This window comes from Silurus aristotelis (genome assembly GCF_946808225.1).
Source record: "Silurus aristotelis genome assembly, chromosome: 3".
Lineage (NCBI taxonomy): Eukaryota > Metazoa > Chordata > Actinopteri > Siluriformes > Siluridae > Silurus > Silurus aristotelis.
Window position 1 is genome coordinate 17,057,965 of NC_139576.1, and position 21,496 is coordinate 17,079,460.

Sequence of the window (21,496 nt, forward strand, 5' to 3'; positions counted from 1 at the left end):
AGTGGCAGTAGTAGCCTCTAGTAGTATTGAGTCTAGTATATAATTGCCTATTTGCAAATATTACATCTTTTCTTTGCAATTTTAACTAAAAAATGGTATTTAGATACCTATATTGTATTTAATATTCAGTGCTCAAAACCTCTTCAAATATTGGGCTAATATAAAGGGCCATGTGTTTGTGGTTTTAGAGTCCAGACGAGCGTGTGGAGGTGCGTGGGCATCATGGTGAGTCCATGCTGACCATCGTGGGTGTGGGCCTGTCTGACTGGGGCCGTTTTGACTGTGAAGCTCTCAGCAGAATTGGAGGACATCAGAAGAGCATGTTCCTGGATATCGAGTGTGAGTGGATATTACTCACAGAAATCCCACACAAGCACACACTGTCACAATTGTGTATTCCAGACACATGACACACATGACAACTCTTAATCACACCAGCAGGAGATAAGAATCTGGGAAATATTCCCATTCCTCCTCCAGCCCATTCTGTTGTAAAAAGTACCATGTGCTATCCTTTTCAAACTGGAGTGTTTTTAGTTAGTCTATAATGCATTTGAAGGATTGAAGGCATTTAACCAATCACTGGGGCTTCATCTGTTCTGAAGGGTTTCATTAGTTTCACAGAGAGAGATCCTGAATTATTGCTACTACATATTCAAAAATGACCCAGGTGACAGAAAATTTCCATGGATAATGTTAAATATCTATCTCATCTTTACGTTAGGCACAGCGTGGTGACACATTTCTATATTCCATCAATAAAGTAAGAACAGATTATCCGGTGGAGTGACACTGGTAGATGGGGAGAGCACTGGGAGGTGGGTGGATTAACATTAACTGTGAATGTATTCTAAATGGGACTCAGTGGAATGTATTATCCAACAGTGGCACTCATTAACTCAGCGATTTAGTTGCCTGCCTATAGTGACACAGGAGACAGCATCAATCTCTATTATGGAAAAAGCAGGTGTGTCCATTGGAGAGTGTACATATCTATCTGACAGAGAAGCAGAGAAAAGCCTTTGGAAAGTGAATATGATGGGCAGTGACTGTAGATTGTTTAGGTTGTTTTAGTAAATTGCACTACTACATATTCAGATTGATCCCAAGCCTGTAAACCCAGCTGCATGCAAGTTCCCAGATGCATTTTTTGGTTATCATGTGCGTATCTGCAGACACACTCACATCTGTGACAGTCACAGAGTTTAGTCATTGTATTCTCTTCCAGTGGTTTTACCTGTGCCAGTGAGCTCTTGGATTATATATTTGAATTTCTGCTCAAAATTAACTCTGGGCATCTGATCTCAGTTCTGTTTTCCACAATAGTCTATAGCCAGGCTTTTTAGTGTTCCAACTAGCTAATGGCTTTTTATTTTTTAACAGATGCGCCCAAGTTCCAGACTAATCACACCATCTTTTTCTCATGGGAGGGGAACCCGGTAAATATCAGTTGTGAAGTGATGTCCAACCCCGTGGCCACTATGCTGTGGCGGCGAGACAAGATGACCATCCCTACTGAAGGCACAGCTAACATGCGAGTACACAGTGCTCCTGGCAAATCTTTGCTAGAGGTACTTACACACGGCCACATCTGCACTTGTTATATCAATTACTGAAGGTAACTGATATGCACAGTAATTCATTCTTTGATTGTCTAAACTGTTAGTCTAATCTACTTCATGCTCGAAGCAGATTTGTTTCAAGGTATAGCTCAGATTCAATTCATTCCAACCAGTGATAAATTGGGTCACCATTTTTCTCTAAATGCACTCTCATTTATCCAGGTCACTCCCATGTCAGACCGGGATTTTGGCCGATACAACTGCACAGCCAGAAACAACATTGGCATGCGGTTTCAGGAGTTCATCTTGGCTCAGGCAGGTTAGTAGACCGCCCCTTTCCAAAAGCCAAAGGTTCACTTCTCATTGTCTCTGAAGTAGAATTTCTTAGTCAACTCTTAATAGTAGAAGAACTCAGGAGGACTTACAGCTCCTGCTGTGTGATTATGGAAATGCCTCTTGGCACATTTGTGAATTTTACATATTGATTGTACAAATCACCATTAATCAAAGTGTGTCACTATAGTCCTTAATTCCCCAGACATGAACTACATTTGTCGAGATGCAAATATTTGGTACACATGTCTCCTTTTCCATCTCATTATACAACACCTTCCTTTCCTCTAAATAGATTCAGCTTATAGATAGCAATTCATAATGTTTAAAGAAAACATTTGATTTTAAAAAGATGGCATTGCTATTTATAACATGGAATGATTTATTACTTTAACCACATAAACATACAGTAGTGAATATAAAATATTAAATATCAGACAGGCATATGCAAACACACACACACACACACACACACACACACACACACACACACACACACACACACACATAGTATTCCTGTCAAAACAAGCAGAGGGCACTCTATATTTACTTAGAGTGTCTCAGAGACTCTACTGGGTGGTACAACCCACAAGCGGAGAAACACCAGAGCATTAGAATCCTTAAATAATACTCTGCAGTCAAATGCATATTTATATCTCCCTCTCATTTCTGCCACACTAAATCACAAACACTCACCAACTCTCTCATGTTTTTAAAAGGCCATTTAATCTTTCTTGCTTACCATTCTCTCACTTATAATCTCCGTCTCCATCATTTGTCCCTGTCTCTCTCCCTCTCTTTTTCTTTCTCTTTCTCTCCCTTGATAGAGGTAGGTGATTGTAATTCAGCTCAGGATGTCTGCTCATGCTCAGCAAGGGAAAATGAAGGGAGAGATCCTAAAGGCGATTGTGACTGGCTCACATGCCTGAATGAAACCTTTTACTGCCTCTGTATGGGACAGTTTACAACAATTGTGATTACTTTGAAAGGATATGATACCAACTAAACGTTGGAGAGTACACAGTGTTAAAAATGATTTTTTTTTCTTTTTATTTATAAGTTTCAGTAAGCAAAGAAAACAGGTTTACTGGAGGAGCTAAAATATTGTATGCCTTTGTAGTTCAAGAGATTTGTAGTATCTGTGCCAAGGTACATTGTCACTATTCTGGCAACTTATCAAGGCTTCACACCTTACTAAAACACTTTTTTGTTTTGTTTTTTTTGTCTCAAAAAACACTTGTGGGTAACCCACTGTATGCTTAAACAGGTTATACCACTTAAAAAACCTAGGCATGATGGTATGCATGTAGCCCAGATTATTTAAATCATTTGTATATAAAAAATAATAAATAAATAAATACAAATTATAACTGAAACATTTTAACTGCATGTTTTATTGTTTCAAGCTGTTTTATTTTTGTAACCTTTTTTTATCCAAAAAGCCAGGATAATGTACTCCATTATATACTTAAGATCAGGTTGGCTGTTTATGTTCTACTTGTTCCTGCCTGTTTCAGATGTTCCATCTAACCCATACTCGGTGCATCTTAGCTCCGTGGCACAGCGCACAGCTACCGTGACTTTTATGAAGCCAGACTCTCATGGTGGAGTTCCTATTGGCCATTACCTGGTCAGATACAAAGACATCAGTTCAAATGAGTGGAGAGATGTGAAGTCACATGGAACACAAAGTGAGTGACAATCTCCTACTATCAGATCCTCATTAGTAGGTAACATGTGTGACTAGTACAGTATATTGACATGCTACAATATGAAAAATATTTTATGTAAAAAGTTTGTTATATTTTGCAGGGATAAATAGTCTGTTTCCACAAACACACAAATATTAAAGATGCTTGTTTGAAGAAGGGGGAAAAAATGACCTTAAAAGTTCACTTGCCTTGAGGGCCTGCGTTAGCGAGTCATCCTAAGAGTTGGCCAAGATTGCAATGTTTTTTGATCCCAAATTGATTTTTCCTGCACAACACTCAGAAAGGCTTGCGGGAACATAAAGGACAAATCAGACAGCCAGATAAGCAAGCTCAACTACTTAAAAGGCCCAGAGCTAATATCCATAATGCTGAGAAGAGTTGTGCCAAAGAGGCATGATTGAGCAAAAGAATAATTGGACATTGCAAACCTTGGTCATGATTGAGGAAAGCAATCAGAATTTTGATATTGAGGCCTCAATCTATATTTATCTCAAGTGTCAGTTAAATCCATTCTCTTGTTTTTTTTCTATTCTCTCCATCTCTCTTCTATCTTGCTCTCACTACCTCACTGTCTTCCATCTTACAGCAATAGTGCTGCTCACTAACCTTGAGCCCAACACTACATATGAGGTTCGAGTGGCAGCAGTGAATGGAAAAGGACAAGGGGAGTTTAGTCGCACAGAGAGCTTTCAGACATTGCCCATTCGTGAGTATACATTATTCCAGTTAATAAAGCAAATTCTTCAGTTGCATGATATGTTTTTTCATCTTAAAAGAATTTAGACTACTGCATACAGCACACAGTTATGTCAGTAATGTATATTGTTATATATTGTGAATTGACGTGATGGTAATTTTTTACTTATGTGTCTACTCATGTCAAAAATAAACATATTTTAACTTTTCACTGATAGTCCAACATGAAGGTTTTTGTGATTTATGGGTAAGAAAAATTTTCTAAACCAAGATTTTTATTTTGTTTGTTTTGCATATATGCTAGCCATAAGAAGGATCTGAAATGTGAATACATTTTATATCCAATGTGACTAGTTTGCTTTTGTTCATGTAAATTATGCAATGAATAATACAAAAAGATGTTCATTTATAGAAAATAATCTAAATATTCCAATGCAATATTAATTTCCTATAAAAGCATTCACTGGATTTTTTTTTTTGTTGTTGTTGTCAAATGGTTACATATTATGCTTTTTGCCCATTAATACAGTCATTAGGTTTAATGTCAATGAAATAAAATCATGATATTGCTTATATTTGAGCAGGTCCATCCAGTTTTTTTTTTTTTTTTTTTTACCAGTCTCTCTCCTCTCTCACTTGAATTTAATATGACAAAAATTGCAAAGTTGCAGTATGTTACGAAGAAACCTTAAAGCTCTTTACATAGCCCTTAATATTTTACTGTTTTTATATGTTTTAATATGTTTATGTGGAGCATCTGCCATTAATGTCTCTGTATACATGAATTTCTAAACAAACAAATAACAAATATAAACCATAACTACTTTTATTATAGAGCAATATTTATATATTTACCAATTAGAATAAAACAATACAACAATAGGTGCTGTATGGTGAATGTTTTATGCATTTATATTGTTTATTATTAAATAGAGAGCATTCTCCAAATGTAAAGCATTTTCATATATGTGTTGCAGGAGAGCCGAGTCCCCCATTAGTGCAGGGTCAAAGGTGCATTGGAAAGGCCTACAGACTGGGCCTGGTTAAACAGGACGATGGTGGCATGCCCATCCTGGAGTATATTGTCAAATACAAAACAGTGAGTCATAAACATTTCTTCACAACTTTTCTTTTTATACAAACTTGACTTAACAAATTAATTACTCTTTGCTATTTTTTTGTTAACAAATCAGAAAATTTGTGTCATTCAGCCAATGACTATTAACAGAGTTATTATAGGGAGCAATAAATGTCAACATGTATGCAAGCAAGTATTACTGCTTTAGATAAAATGTAAAAAAGTAAAAAAGTAATTTTTTCTTCCAGACATAAAGCTAAGAGCGGGTTGCAAAAATAGGTTCTTAAAGATGCATGTGTTTCAACAGCAAAGAATATGACTGTACTGCTGGTACAAAATACTAGACTTGTTTTTAGAAGGGTTCACCCTGCACTAGAAATGCTTGAAGTGGGGTGTGTGTAGGTTCTTTATCATCCTTACCACTCTCTATTACTCTCCAATTAGTCTCCAAAAGGTGAGCTGTTCCCTTCTGTCAATCACTAAAGTGGTGCAGAAGTGGCTGTCACTTTCAGTCATCCCCATACAACACATTATTTATCAGATCCAAAAAAAAGTCTTATGTCCTCCCACAGCCCATACCATATCACTCAACTCTAAATGGAGTAGTACATCAAATGTGAAAATATGCACAATTAATTATATTAATATGTGGAAAAGCTGGCATTGCATTGGAGCACTGTAGTGGGTGTAGCTTTCCAGAGCAGCAGCCTTATCAGCAAAACACGAAATCCTTTTTTTTTAAACTAAGATAAGGACATTGTTCCCCTAAGAAATGCTAATTAAGCCAGCAGGTGTGTATGTGTGCGTGTGTACGCATGTGAGTCTATCTGTCTGTCTGTGCAAGTGTACCTGTGTTTGTGTGTATACTCATTAAAAAGTTGCTCGGATTTTGGTGTATAGCTTGTTTATGGGATTATGAGCTGCTGTTGAGAAATCTGTGTTTACAGATCGCTGAACCCTAGAGGACATCTAGCTTTGTCCTTCTATCCCTCAATATCAATGCTGCTGCCCCTAATTTAGTCAGTCTCATGTCAAATCCTTCCCTCTTCTGTGACCCACATGGGTCCATCATCCACATCATCTTCTTTCTTTCTGTCTCTTTCCATCTCTCTCCATCTATCTCTCTCGCTTTCTCTAGCTTTCTCTCTTTCTATATCTTTTCTGTGATGTCTTAGTTTTGTGCATGCAGAGGTAAGAACATGGGAAATGGAAATGAAGAGACGTAGTGCCTGAGGCTTGTCAGGCATAGGAAATATATTCAACCGTTTAGCTTTTAAAGAGATCTGGTAGTCTGAAAATGTCAAAATATGAAAAGGATGATGATTTAGAGAAATAGAGTGTGGGCTGGAGTTTTATTGCAGTACAGCAGGCTGGATAATACCATTAACACATGCACATATACATATATATAAACACATATAAACAACATTAATGGAAAATGTGTTTTACCATGTACTTGTCATGTGATTGCATGGGAACATTGAGTGAGATTATGAAGACAATCAGTTTTTTTTTTTTAAGGAGAGTAAAAGAAGTAAATGGCCAGAGGAGTTTGTCAATTGTCTCAGATTTGGGTTAATCATCCTGTGTTGCCTGTGTGAGGAAGTTAGACGTGCTTTCTAGAGAAACTGAAGTTAAATGGAATCATTATGTAAAAAAATTGCTCTATTCATTAATGCAACATCCTCGCCCATACGGGCAAAGGCTGTGATTAAAAAAAAAAGAATCTTGGACTGACATACTTTTGTGGGTGTATTTGTGCGCATGTGTTTTTTAGGATAAAGAGGACCAGTGGATGACCAAGGTGGTACCAGGTTCGAATGACTTTGTGCTGCTACAGCCTCTCCAGTGGAACATGTTGTATGAAGTGGAGCTCACTGCCCGCAATGTCAAAGGCCTGTCTGAGCCCACCTTTGTGAAGTTCTCAATGCCACAAAAGCCAGATATTACAGGTACATTCACCTATGGAACATGTTTTATTAAACACTTGTACTGCATATATATTAAGGATGTGCATCCCCATAACTGAGGCCTATGCATAGTCAATGATATAATACATTAAAGATACATATGAAGCAGCTACTGAGGCAATGTGATACGATTCACCCCTATTACAATGCAGTGAAATCCGATTTCAATTTGATTTAACACAATGTGATTTACTGCAATACGATGTAATGGAAAAAAATATAATGCCATGCAATTCAATATAGCACAGATTTCTTTTCTTTGGTTCAGACAGACATTTACTTAAGTGCCTTCTGATTTCGATGGCATGGCCCGTTTACAAACGGTATCGCTTTTTCATTGCCCGTTTTTGTAGAGCAAAAATAAAAGAAAGAAAAATTATACATAAAAAACACTGCTCTTTTGATGTACTCTCTCAGGAAGATCTAGCTCTTCCTCTACCTCTGTTAATCTATAGTCCATGTGACTCTCAGGACATGAGCAGCAGTGGTGCTGAGAGAACATGCTTAAAAAAACTGTTTAGCTGGGAGAAATCGATCTACGGTACATATAAAATATTGGTCACAAATTGTTGGTCACTTTCTAAGTAATTAAAGAATAGTGCATCTACTAATAATTATATGTATACATGTAGCACACGTGGTGTTATGCACTAGCTTTACTGTTCTTACCCCACATGCCTTCGAAGGGTTCTTGGCTTTGTTTTGTTTAGGAGATCAACACTTGGTTTATTGAACTTTGGGAGGTGGAACTCATACATTAGCCAAAGTGGATTAAACAATGCATCTCATCTCTCTCTACACTCTCACAACTTGTGCAGCCGTGCAGTGTTTTCTTTTCCCGCAATTCCAATTTCCAATTTTGTGGGATGTCCAGATCTTATTAAAATTTGTCTATACTTACTTTTTAAAATGAATGCATCACATTTTTAACTTTTACATGGATGGACTGATTTGAATGTATTGATTTAAATCTTACCACTCCTTTACATCCATATATATATATATATATATATATATATATATATATATATATATATATATATATATATATATATATATATATATATATATATATATATATATATGCATACAGTACAGACTAAAAGTTTGGACAAACCTTCTCATTCAAAACCTTCTCACTCACTTTATTTTCATGACTATGAAAATTGTAGAGTCACACTGAAGGCATCAAAACTATGAATTAACACATGTGGAATTATATACATAACAAAAAAGTGTGAAACAACTGAAAATATGTCATATTGTAGGTTCTTCAAAGTAGCCAACTTTTGCTTAGATTACTGCTTTGCACACTCTTGGCATTCTCTTGATGCCTACTTTGAAGAACCTACAATATGACATATTTTCAGTTAACTTTTTTGTTATGTATATAATTCCACATGTGTTAATTCATAGTTTTGATGCCTTCAGTGTGACTCTACAATTTTCATAGTCATGAAAATAAAGTGAGTGAGAAGGTTTTGAATGAGAAGGTTTGTATGTACTGTATATATAAGGTTTGGTCTGTACTGTATATATAATATCTATATAAACCTTTGGTCTGTACTGTGTGTATATATATATATATATATATATATATATATATATATATATATATATATATATATATATATATATATATATATATATATATGCAGTTAAGCATTGTCTTGCTGAAATATAATAGGCTTAAAAAAAATATATATAATTATATATATATATATATATATATATATATATATATATATATATATATATATATATATATATATATATATATGTATATTTTTTTTTTTTTTTTTTTTTTTAAGCCTATTATATTTCAGCAAGACAATGCTTAACTGCATACTGCATCTATTACAACAGCATAGCTTTGTAGTTGAAGAGTCTGAGGCCTGCCTGCTGTCAAAACCTTTCACTAGTTAAAAACTTTTGGTGCTCCATGAAACGAGAATATATGGCTAAAAAGAACAAGGAATGTTGAGCGACTAAAATCCTGTTATAAGACATGAATGGGACATTTCCTTTTCCAGAAATTTAGGAACTGGTCTCCTTAGTTTCCAGACATCTACAGACTGTTGTTAAAAAAAGAGTGGATGCTACACAGTGGTAAACATGGCCCTGTCCCAACTTTTTTAAGATGTGCTGCAGCCACAAATAAAAAATGTCAAAAAATTAATTTTCTTTAAAATAGGACTTTTCCTTCATTTAAATATTTTGTTATATTGTTCTACTGTAAATAAAATATAGGGTTATGAGATTTTCAGTTGCAGAATGGATTATATGATTATTCACAATAGCATAATATGATGAATTTGCCAATACAGTATGAAAAGTCTCACTATAACTGCACTTTGAATATTATGATTTGTGTGTTCTAGCTAGTGATATATTAATAGAAAACCATGAATGCTTTTTTATTCTCAAAGTATTCTCTGATTATAATTGCTTGCAAGATTCTACCCACTCATACTTAGCCAGCCATCATCATCAACATCACTGTCAGACTTTCAACCCACAGAAACAATACTTTTCACTTAACACACATCAGGTCAAACTTAATGACACTTAAAAGCATTAAAAGTTTGAGTCGTTTAGTCTTAAGAGCTCATTGTTATAAAATCAGCAGCACTAGTGAACTATTAAGCAGCTTTGAATAGCTAGTGACTGAATATCTGTGCTCCTGCTATTTGAACTGCTATTCGGTTCGGTGAGTTCTGTCAGTGGAAGTGGAAGAGGGTAGTGTTGACTGAAGCAAAAAATGCCAGTAGTACTGGAAGCAGTACTGTAGAGAACAGAGAGAGGTTGATGGAAAAGGAGGCTGGTGGATTGGCTGTCCCCTCTCATTTTGCATGCTTTTTGCAGGCAAAGACCCAGGAGTGCTTTTCAACAAGTCTGTCCTTGTCTTTATTCACACCTCAAAATTACACCGAAATTACATCCACTTTATTCATGACAATGACTATTACATAGATGAGTTAGTCTCTTTCAATTAGCTTTTGTTTAACCAAACATGCGTCGAGTCCTCTCTCAACAAAATTGCAATTAATTAAACACCTTTGTCCATGATGCTTCAGAATTTTATGCTTTTGTAAAGTACAGCTTAGAATAATGGAGGATTTGTATTGCTTTTGTATAATATGTAATAAAACTATATAAATCAGTACAAACCAAAAAGTAAAAAAAATTGAAAAGATAGATATACTACAGACATTTTGAATTTGGGTTTTATTTTTTTTCAAAAACCAGAGGGGCATCAAACATATAGCCCATGACATGATAGGATCATCTTAATAAAGGTTTAAATTCATTCTGAATTAAGTTCTTTTTCAAATTGTATTGAAATTGTCTTTTAATCTAGTGTTTTGAAAAACACTAGACTTTCACTAGAATTTCAGGACAAAATAGAGCAATAAACGTTATGTTTTTAGCGAACTGAAATATGCTGTAACCATCTATTCTGAAAGAAATCCTTTACACAACAGTGAGGTGAATTCTACTGAAAATAAATCAAATTAAGAAATGTAAACATCCCTCAATATTTTTTTTTACATATAATCCCAATGCAAGGGGGTCAATATTTATGCAACCCACTGTATGTTTATTGAAAAAAAAATCTTACAATGAATTGCTTTCTGTTCATCTTTTCTTGTAGGTTACATACAGTAAAATGCAGAAATGCATTTAAAAGATATTGAGAAATTGGTCTACAAAAGCGATTTTTTTGGTGCTCCCACTCGATATTGAAAAAAGTATAAAATGGCCTGTTACTTAGAATCAGTTTTATACTCCTGATAAAATATATTACATATTACAATATACTGTATTATAGACTATATATTGTTTTTATGCCTTTGACCCCCCATCATAATGTACCATCATAATGTACCAATGTGAAATAGTGGCTCAAATGGCAAAAGTAATATCAGATATCTTCTTTCTGATCATATCTTTTACCACAACTACAGGAAAGTGCACACCTAATATAAAAAAACCATATGTGTGGAAATAAAATTTGTACTATATCTAAGGGAATGATAAATAGCTTATCCACCATTTTAAATTGTCCCTCTGCAAACCAATTAACCCTAAGGTTTAGAGGGATATGTCGCTGATATTCATTCAGTGCCATTCAGTTGTTTTCTAGAATAGTTAAAATCCATTTCACAATGCTCAGTATATCATAGCAATTAGGGACTTGAAGAGCAGCAGGTTTAACATAACTGCTTACCATCTCTGGGTTACGTATGTAACCCTAGTTCCCAGAGGAAACAAGACGCTGTGTCGCAATGCTTTGGGAACGCTTTGCATTGTCCGCACTCTGAACCACATGTGAAATATGGCCAATAGGCAAGTCTTGATGTCATCGGCGAGTGACGTCGCAACAAGGAGGAACTACAAAATGGCTGCGTGGAGGTAGCGACATCAGCTTTTGCAAAAGAGAGAAGGTAAGGCCTCCTTCCCTCTGAGAACTAGGGTTACATACGTAACCTAGAGACATTCCCCATTCGGGAACTCATACTGGGCAACGCTTTGGGAACGAGTGTCCAATCACGCCACACTGATCAGACCCTGCCTAGTGTGTGTGGGCCTCGCAACCAGCATGTAGGACAGAGGAGCCCGGAGTGGCTCTGAGGTCGAGGTCATAGAACCTGACGAAGGTCACCGGGGTGGACCAGCCCGCAGCGTCGCGGATGTCCAGGCTGTCTGCTTATTGGCAGGGAATCCCTTGCTGTTAGGGCCATAGCAGACAAACAGCTGCTCTGACTTTCTCCACGGACACGTGCTCGCACTGGAAACAGCCGGTTCTGCTTCTCCTGTTCAGGGGCTAGGAACGGAGGAAGGCAGACTGCCGGTAGCACGACAGGTTGTGAGGGAGCCGTAGGCACCTTAGGCATGTACCCAGGTTTGGTATAGACAAACGCACTGCCCATGCCAGGGGCAAATTCCAATTAAGGGCCACCTCGGCCAGGGGCTTAAAGGGGGGCTCAAATAGAGCCGCCAACACAATGGCCAAGTCCCAAACAGGCACTTTGGGTCATGACCCAGGCCTCAGCCACCGGGCGCTGCGGAGGAATCGTGTCACCAGAGGGTGCTTACAAGGCAACTGCCCTGCAGGTCGGGTAATATAAGCGGTCGATAGCGAACACATAAACCTTCAGGGTCAAAGAAGTCAACCCACGTGGCAAACTGCTCCTGTAGAACTGCAGAACTAAACCAACCGGGCAGTTAACTGGGTCTAGCCGGCGGTGCCTGCGGCATATGGCCTCCTTGTGGAGGGAGCTCTGGAATGGAGGATGGTCTCCACTACCTTAGTAGAGAGACCAGCTGCTACGAACTATTACCCCTCAGGGGCCACAGCCATAGCCTTAACAAATCCGGGCAGAGGTGAACCAGGGCTTCCTTGCCTGTGAAAGGAGATCCCTCCTGGGAGGAATTTCCCAAGGATGGCCCTCGAGAAGGGACACCAGGTCTGGGAACCATGGTCAACGAGGTGCTACCAGGAGGAGACGGCCAAGTCTGCACCATGGCATCCAGCCCTAACTGGAGAAGAGAACAGATCCACCTGGGCTCTGTCAAATCTCCACCATATCTGCTCCACCACCTCGGGGTGGAGTCTCCATTCTCCAGGCCTCAGCCCTTGCCTCGAAAGGGCATCTGCTCTCCAATTCAACCATTTCCCCTGGGATCACAGGAGGACGCGTCGTGCCAGCTTGTATAAGGGGCGAGAACGGAGACCCCCCTGGTGGTTGATATAAGAAACCACCGCTGCATTGTCCATGTGGACCAACACATGGTGGCCCCTCAGGTCTGGGAGGAAGTGTTTCAGATCCAGAAATACGGCCATCATCTCCAGGCAGTTTATGTGCCACGAGAGGTGCGGCCCGCTCCACAGACCCTGGGCAGAGCAGCCACTCATGACCTCTTTCCACCCCGTGAGGGAAGCGTCAATCGTTAGCATTACGTGATGACAAGGAGCACCCAAGGTGGGGCCTTGGGACAGGAACGTCCTTTTTTTCCACACATCCAAGGGCTTACTGCGAGACCTTAATGGTACGGTGTGAATTGCCCTTCCGGGTGTCCCGGAGCCACCACTGGAGGGGTCTCATATGGAGGAGGCTGCTGCCATGGGACCAGCAGCCTCCGGAACTGCTTCACAGTGAGTGACTGGCCTTCTCTTAGTCTCCTGATTGTAGTGAGAATAGCTTCGGGGTGACAACCATGCAACCTGATCGAGTCCCACACAACGCCCAGGAAGGCCCCGGGAACTCGATGCAACTCGAGTTCCCGAATGGGGAACTTTAGGTTCCCACAAGTCTTACTTCAAAATTATTTAATTAACTCAACAGTAATATAAACTTTTTTTTATTATTTCCTTGTCCTTGGGGTTAAGAGTAAAGATGTAATGCCCAAGTCATCCAGTCTTAGTGAGATGCATATACTGTACCTCTACCTGGACCTAAATTAAAAAGAAAATGCAGGGTCTAAATCAAAGTGCACTGGTAGCATTAGATGCTTCCAACTGGCATTAGAAAGTCTTATTATGGATTTGAAGTAGTTGAGTTTACAATGTAATCAACTTAATCAATTGGGGCAGAGTGGGGTGACATTTTTAATATGATGTCACCTGTTTATAGGGATAGTGTTGAAAAGTTCAAGCTAATGGCCTCAGCAAGAAATTTAATAAAAGGGCTGAACATGGTGATAAAGAGACACCCTTGCCTGGTAAGTCCGCTCACTATAATCAGTTCTGAGTACTGACTATTGTTAACAGTGTGGGCACTTAAGTTTAACAAAAAATGTAAATCAAAACATTTTCTGCTTTATTTAATGTGCATTATCATGAATCCTTCTTCACCGAGACATATGAGGCCTACATACTATGCACTGAGTAGTAAAAAATAGATTGTCATTGTGTAATTGTCATTATCCCCTAATTATTTTAGCATTATAAAACCAAAACAAACTTTAATGTTACTGAGAAAATGTATAAGTACAAATGCTCCAAATGCTCTACTTTTATCTCATAGTCAAACTTTGTTATGTTGGTCCTTTTCCCCATCTATCTTTGAGGCTCTTCGATGGAAACTTGATTGCTAACCCTATTAAGCTAGTTAAAATACACCATAGAGCACAAAGCTATCACATCTAATCACTTCCAGTGTGTTGCTTTTTTTTTTTTTTTTTTGCTCACTAGCCTGTCAGACATTCTCAATTTCACCCAATGTTACACTGGAATTCAAAAATACAGAGAATACACAAACTTCTCTTTTTAGTTACTAGCTAAAGTTTAACAGCTCACAACAGGTCAGAACTTATAGCTGCTTATATTTTTGGCCCCTGACTCAGTAGTTATAGTTTAACAAAAACAACTAAACTGCACTGATACTTTAAATAATAGTAAAATGTTCCCCCAGAATAAACTTCTTTTTAGCACTGATCCTAAACACTGCATTTGCTAGGTTATCAGAGTGCAGGATATAATGGCTATCTTACTGATGATATTATTAGAATTGTACCAACCTTTATTAAACCCAGTATTATATGGCTGGATAATACTTGACAGGGTGACCTTGAGTCTACAAACCTGAATCTAGCTATCTCAGTCATACGGCAATAAGTATATATTAGAAGGGATGATCATCTTACCCTGCCTGACCAAAACAAATGTTATATTGCACCATTCTGAAATGGGAGACGGTTGTAGAAGAAATAGGAATTAAATTTTTAAAAGTAATATTAGCATAGTGGTATGAGGGATATACCAGAACATGATCAATGGATACCCCAAATAAAGGTGTCGCCATGGGAGCATTCAGTGACATTATCTACCATACTATTAATAAGCACATAAGAATGTAATTTGGTGTCAAGGGGGACTGACATATTGCAAAGAAATATAGGAAAAAAAATTCTTCAAATACAAGACCATCATTTATACTTAGTAATATTAGTGAAAATAATATTTCAGCTATCCATATCAAGAGTGGCTTTTTTTCTTTGTATTTCCTATTTTTAAGCTCAATATTATTAGAAACCAAAGTTTTCTGTTCTATCATTCACTTCTCTGTAGCCAAATTTTTATATTCAGTAATCATCTTGTGTAATCTGGAACATGGGTAAACAAGAAACAGCACCAGATGTGTGAAGCCACTTTAAGAAGGGCGAGAATTAAAGTAATATGAGTCCTTCTATGAGTTGGATGTTGTTGCTTTGCAACACCAATGAAAGCTGTTAGGATCATTAAAAACAATTTAATGTTGTTAAACTCTGCTGAAATAGGCTTGGAAATCTTCCAATATATCAGTTTGTAATGACAATCTCTGTCAGATTAATGACTTCTGATATGTGACAGTAACCATGTATTGGTATTTCTTTGTATGTGTTCTTGCATTGATTTCACTGCTAATCAGATATATCTTCCATCATCTTCTCCCTCCCTTTCTGTCCTTCTATTTTCTTTTACTCTACATCCTTCCCTGCTTCCATGTGCTCTTATTTATAATTCTATTGCGTTGCCTCTTTTCTGGTTCCCTCTAAACAATCCTTCTCTCCTATTCCCACCTAATGCATAATTCAATGCACTCGGGACCACAACACAAATCGCTGGGCTCTTTGTTTTGCTACCAACTAGCACTAAAATCCCTTCTCTCCACCTCCATATATGCCTTTCTTTACAATAAATAAAAACACTTCCTGATTGCAATGCTTCCCATTTCACTTACACCAAACCTCCTTTAAATAAATCCTACTTTTAAGCAGCCTATCTATCACCAACTGGACATAGAAATCCCACACTTCACTCTGCCTAAGCAGTGGCACTCATTGGAGCTACAGTGTCACTTATTCTGCATTTGTGTCACTGTTGATGTCATTCCATCTCCACCCCGCCAATGGGAACAGACTCAAAGACTGAGCCAGAGACTTACCTCCAGTTTTGAGGTTTCCACAAATGAGCCAAGCCTCTTGGGGAGTTTACTGATTCTTTGCAATGTCGGATGATTGCATGGGTGCACGTGATCGAACTCACCTGCAGGTCTGAGTTGATGGCTAATGTTTTATTTTCATGTCTGCATTTCAGCATTATGGACACTTCTTTATAAGAAGGTTACAATGGTTACTGCATTGAAACATGCCACATTAAGCACTGTATCTTCACTTGTGGTTGGTATCTCTTTATCCTCAGACTATAAACTGAGTGTAAAATATTGATAAACATCTAAATATGAGTTATACATGCACAAAGAGAAAGAGTTTTAGTTGTTGCTCTTTAGTTTGTATATATTGTACCACTGTGTAAAATGTTGCCTGTTTTTTTACTTGATCTATGTTAGTACTATTAATCCTGTGCATTTACATAGAGTGCTTATTTAATAATGACAAAAAATATATTTCAAGCACATCAGCCATTACTGCACTGACCCCAAGTTTTTACATAAACCATGATCTCTCCCTTTTAAATGATCACAATACACCACTATTAATGATTACAATACACCACAACATTACACTACAATAATGGTATACCAATTGCTTTTCATTTTATATACATAGAATTTGCCTAAGGAGAATTGTGTTCTTTGCTGATGAATTAAAATTGCATGCTTTACAAATATGTGCAAATTGTTCATTTTACCTCTTTAATGGTAGGAGAACAAAAGTATAATCTAAACACAGTCTCTTTATCTGAAAGTTCAGCTAACTATAAACTGAAATCTAATTTGTTTTGTCAATAATAGTTTTTAAAACACAACAAAATATCATTGTCATAATAAATGCACTCACCTTTTACTGTTTTTCTACATGCCTGATTCCAAAAAAGTTGGAATGCAAAAAAATTAAAAGAATGCAATGATTTGCAAAGCTCATAAATCCATATTGTGTTCATTAATAAAAACATAGAACAGGTATACATTGTTGAAAATGCACAATTCTAATAAAGAATATGGTAATATTTATCTGGTGGTCATAACACCTTAAACTAGTTGGCATGGTCAATGAGAGGCTAAAAAAAAAAGAAAACATTTAGGACATTTACTGTAAATTTCTTAAGCATTGATTTGAAGCTTAGTTACAGCTGAGCTCCAAAATGTTTTTTAAACTAGATATTATTTTCAACATACTTAAAGCTAATATGATTCTTTGTACAGCTCAGACAAATTGAGGTCTCATTCAGAACTGGATTTTTTTTTTTTTTTAGGTAGTAACACAACCTGCCAGAAAATTGCATTGCTTTAATGATACTGACAAAAGCCTTCCAGTCTGAATGATACTTAATTGTCTACTAGAGTGGAATTGCTTTTTGTTGACTGTTCCAACTAGAATTGATTCCAGCAAATGAAATGGGTCTGTTGTTTTATTGTTACCCATTACAAGTGATCACACTAGTCATAAATAAGTTTTTCTTTTCCAGGAAAAGAAATAAACTAAATCAGTCCAACCAGGGTGCATGAAGTCATTCATTTTAAAGTTTGATGCAACCAGTCATAAATCACTGGACGTATTAAACATTTGCAGGAATACAAATGCCTTATGTAGTACTGTTTTGAATAAATTAAATTTTCAAGGACATTGTCTTTGCAAAGCAGCCATTTTAGACATTTTTCAGTGACTTGATTATTTTATGAAATTACAAAAAAGCTGTAGCAGCTTAGATAAGTATATGTTCATGAAAGCAGCACTTTTTGTGAGGATTTAAAAGCACTACACAAAATGACATTCTGAAGCTATTCTGAAGAAACTATGCTTCAAAATGTAATGCCTGATTTGAAAGAGCAACTTTCAATTTGTGATCTCTTTAGAAAATGTTCACATTATCCTATTATTGACAAGCTCTATAATTTACCTAAATATCTATCCTACTAGAGAATTGCATAAAAGTTCAGGAGAAAAGGAGAACTTGACAGATTAAAACTTGTAATATGCATGAAGAAAGAATAATTTATTTGTGCTTTAAAATCATTTACACTAGATGAAATTGTGATAGTTTAATAAAAGGAGGTTATCTCAGACTTATTTCTGTTCTCGACTGCCTACGATTAGGATTTGTTCTGATTTAATAAAATGCATGTGTTCAGAGGCATCTGCACATGAGAGCCTTGGAACCCACCTGTTCATCAGGAATTGTCTGCCGAAAAAATTTCATTTTCCCCTATGGACTCCAGGTGGTAGCTTATTACTTTTCACATTTTAGGTACAACTTTACATGCACATAATGGTTACTGAGCCATGAGCCCAGCCCCTAAGCACAGCCATCTTGCCTTTGGATAATGGCCATCCCAGGGGCAATGACTCTGTTAAACCAGTAATGAGCAGAGGGTCACCTCTGCTTGGGGAGCATAATGTCTTAATGGGCTACTGGGTCTTTAAAGGATCATTATAGAGCTATGCCTCACTTGTTTCCTCAGCATGGACAGTGCTTGAGCAGCACTCATATTTATGTAATGAGCAGCTTTCCAAATTGCATCCTGACTTCAGTACCTTCTATCAGGGGAGGGTAAAGGTAATGACCAGGAGTTTTCTTTGGGTTTTAATGTTATCCGTTAAAAAAATAAATGCTTAATTTCTGTGCTCATTCAGTCTGCAAAAGCCATATGCCAAGCTATTGTTCATATGGGTAATTTACTCTCAGCTGCTTAGATGAAAGATTTCAGAATTATAATTTTTTGCTGTTCCCCTTCAGGAACTCGAGCTGCGTCTTTACAATGCTTCCGCAATGTCCACGCTCTGAATCACGTGTGTAATCAGTCAAATGGAGAGCACAGCATCACTGTCAGGGTGATGTCATAGCCAGGAAGCTATAAAAGCACATGGAGTAAAACTGGCAATATCTTCTGTTTGTTCAGGAGGCGCTCTATGTGTGTATGTCCTTGGGAAAAAATAAGAAAATTAAAGCGACAAAGAAAGTAAAGCACACGTTTCAGCTGTGTGTTCCTCCTTGCCCAGCCTATGGATATGTGCAGCCTATGTGCCGTTTTTTTGAGAGCGGAGCATGCTTGGTCGGTTCTCGAGGGAGCCAACTGCGCAAATTGTGCTTGCATGTCAATGCGAATGCTTTGCTCTCAGAGAGCTCCTTCAAGGAGGGTGCTCCCGCTCCTCATGGTTCTGGCCCCACTGTCTCTGAGGTGCAGTGGCGTTCGAGGACTCACCTGCTGGGTCCATCATCACTCGCAAGGTTCGGACGCACGCCATTTAGCGATTTCTTCCCTTTGCGATTGAGCATGCAGTTCCAGCTCTCTTCCTCTGAGGAGGGAGACGGGATGGATGTTGGAGAGCCTTCAGATACACCCCCTCAGCCAGTCATTTTTGAGCAGCTGTTGGAGGTATTGAACCGAGCCGTTGCCAAACTTGACTTAGAGTGGCCCGCAGATCAGCAGAAAACTCGCCTGTCAACGAGCGTTTCCCGCAACCTGCATCACTACCTCCAAGCTGGGGTCTTCCTTTTTTTCTGGACCAGGAGACCGAGGTGTTGGTGCTGATCCTGAATCAGGTCATGTTTCAATTTAGGTCTGAGGACTGGTTTGTCACGATAGACCTGAAGGATGCATACTTTCATGTATCCATTCTTCCAGCTCTCAGGAAGTTCCTGAGGTTTACTTTCGGGGGCCGAAGCTAACCAATACCGAATCCTTTCATTTGGTCTTGTCCTCTCACCCAACACCTTCACAAAGTGTGTGGATGTGGCACTGGTCCCGCTGAGACTTCAGGGCATGTGGCATATCAATTGCCTAGATATGCCTAGAGATGCTGGCTGTGCTTTGAGCTCTAAAGCATTTCCTTCCAGACCTGAAGCCACCATGTTGGCCACCAGGGGGTCTGTGATCTTGCATCCTGTACAAGCTGGCACGTTCGATCCTCCTGTGGGCCCAGGGGAAGCTGCGCTCCCTGCTCTCCCTTTAATATCCTTAAATAAGGGAGCAGATGGCTGAGGGCGAGACAAGGGCTGAGGCCTGGGGAATGGTGACTTCACCGCAATGTGATGGAGTAAATCTGGTAAAGATATTTCCAGACCACAGGTGGACCTGTTTGCGACTCAAGAGACATCGCACTGTTCTTCCTTACACCCCCAGCCCCTCTAGGGCTGGATGCCTCGGTACAGGTGTGGCCGAGGCAGCAGCTGTATGCCTTTCCCCCTGTCGCACTGATCCTGAAATTTCCAAAGAGAGTTTGGCGGGTCGGAGTCCATCTCCTCCTGTTGGCCCCACAGTAGCCAGGCAGGCCATGGTTTGCAGACCTGGTAGCCCTTCTCAAACACACTCCCTGTGAGATTCCTCTTAGATGGGATCTCTCTCAGGCAGGGGGCATAGTAATTCATTCCCGCCCAGAGTTGTGGAGTCTGTGGCTGTGGCCCTGAAGGGGCAGCTCCTAGCCACCGGTCTCTCCATCAAAGTGGTAGAGACCATACCTTAATCCAAAGCTCCCTCAAAGGAGAGGCGGCGCCTGTTCACGGCATGGTACGAATGCTCAGCAGATGGATTGTGAATGCTATTTAATTTTCTTATGAGTACGCTGGTCACTGCACTCCTTTCGGGGTTAGAGCTCACTCAACTCAGAGTGTGGCAGCCTTTAAGGCTTTGTCATCTGTTTTTTCCCTTCAAGACATCTGCAATGCTGGGGGCCGGTCAACCCCGCTGACCTTAGCCAGGTTTTAGGAATAAAATCTTTAAATATAATAGGAAACTTTGGCTAGGACTATATAAGTATTCTGCAACGTCTCCTAATCTGTTAGGGAACCACCGGCCATGCCCCCCCCCCCCCCTTTGGCACTCAGCACACTTGCAGCGCCTCGCCTTCATACTAATCACCTTCACCTTTCTCCACTCTACACCCACCCTTTATAAGGCCCTCGTTCTTACTTACTCACCGTCCGATCTACGGTTCTTTTTGGCGATCATCCCTGGACTACCTGTGTTTCGAAATATACCCATTTTCTGGTACATGCTGCTTCCTAGGTTAATAGGTACTTGCTGCTTCCATAGGCTTGTTTCCCAAGGCTAATAAATGTCCTATTCGTATTCTGGTTTTCGATTCTTAATCAAAGCGTGACAGAAGATCGGACCGATACCGAACACTAACCTCGATGGATCCGCAACCAGGTTTCATTTCGGATCCCATCAAGGAACTGCTCTCCGGGAGGCTTTCACG

At 38.7% G+C, this 21,496-nt stretch overlaps 1 protein-coding gene across 4 annotated transcripts in view; it reads left to right on the forward strand.

Annotated features, from left to right (window-relative positions):
* ncam2 (neural cell adhesion molecule 2) overlaps positions 1-21,496 on the forward strand; it is a 194,245-nt gene that overhangs the window by 161,822 nt on the left and 10,927 nt on the right. For 2 of the 4 annotated variants that reach the window (XM_083536557.1, XM_083536558.1), the window contains exons 9-15: positions 189-339; positions 1,384-1,571; positions 1,785-1,881; positions 3,413-3,586; positions 4,194-4,313; positions 5,281-5,402; positions 7,159-7,333. In XM_083536557.1, coding sequence (XP_083392683.1) covers positions 189-339; positions 1,384-1,571; positions 1,785-1,881; positions 3,413-3,586; positions 4,194-4,313; positions 5,281-5,402; positions 7,159-7,333 — 1,027 coding nt within the window. Of the gene's footprint in view, positions 1-188; positions 340-1,383; positions 1,572-1,784; positions 1,882-3,412; positions 3,587-4,193; positions 4,314-5,280; positions 5,403-7,158; positions 7,334-9,384; positions 10,881-16,114; positions 17,225-21,496 lie in introns of those variants that run through there. The other 2 variants (XM_083536559.1, XM_083536560.1) reach the window with 2 other exon arrangements.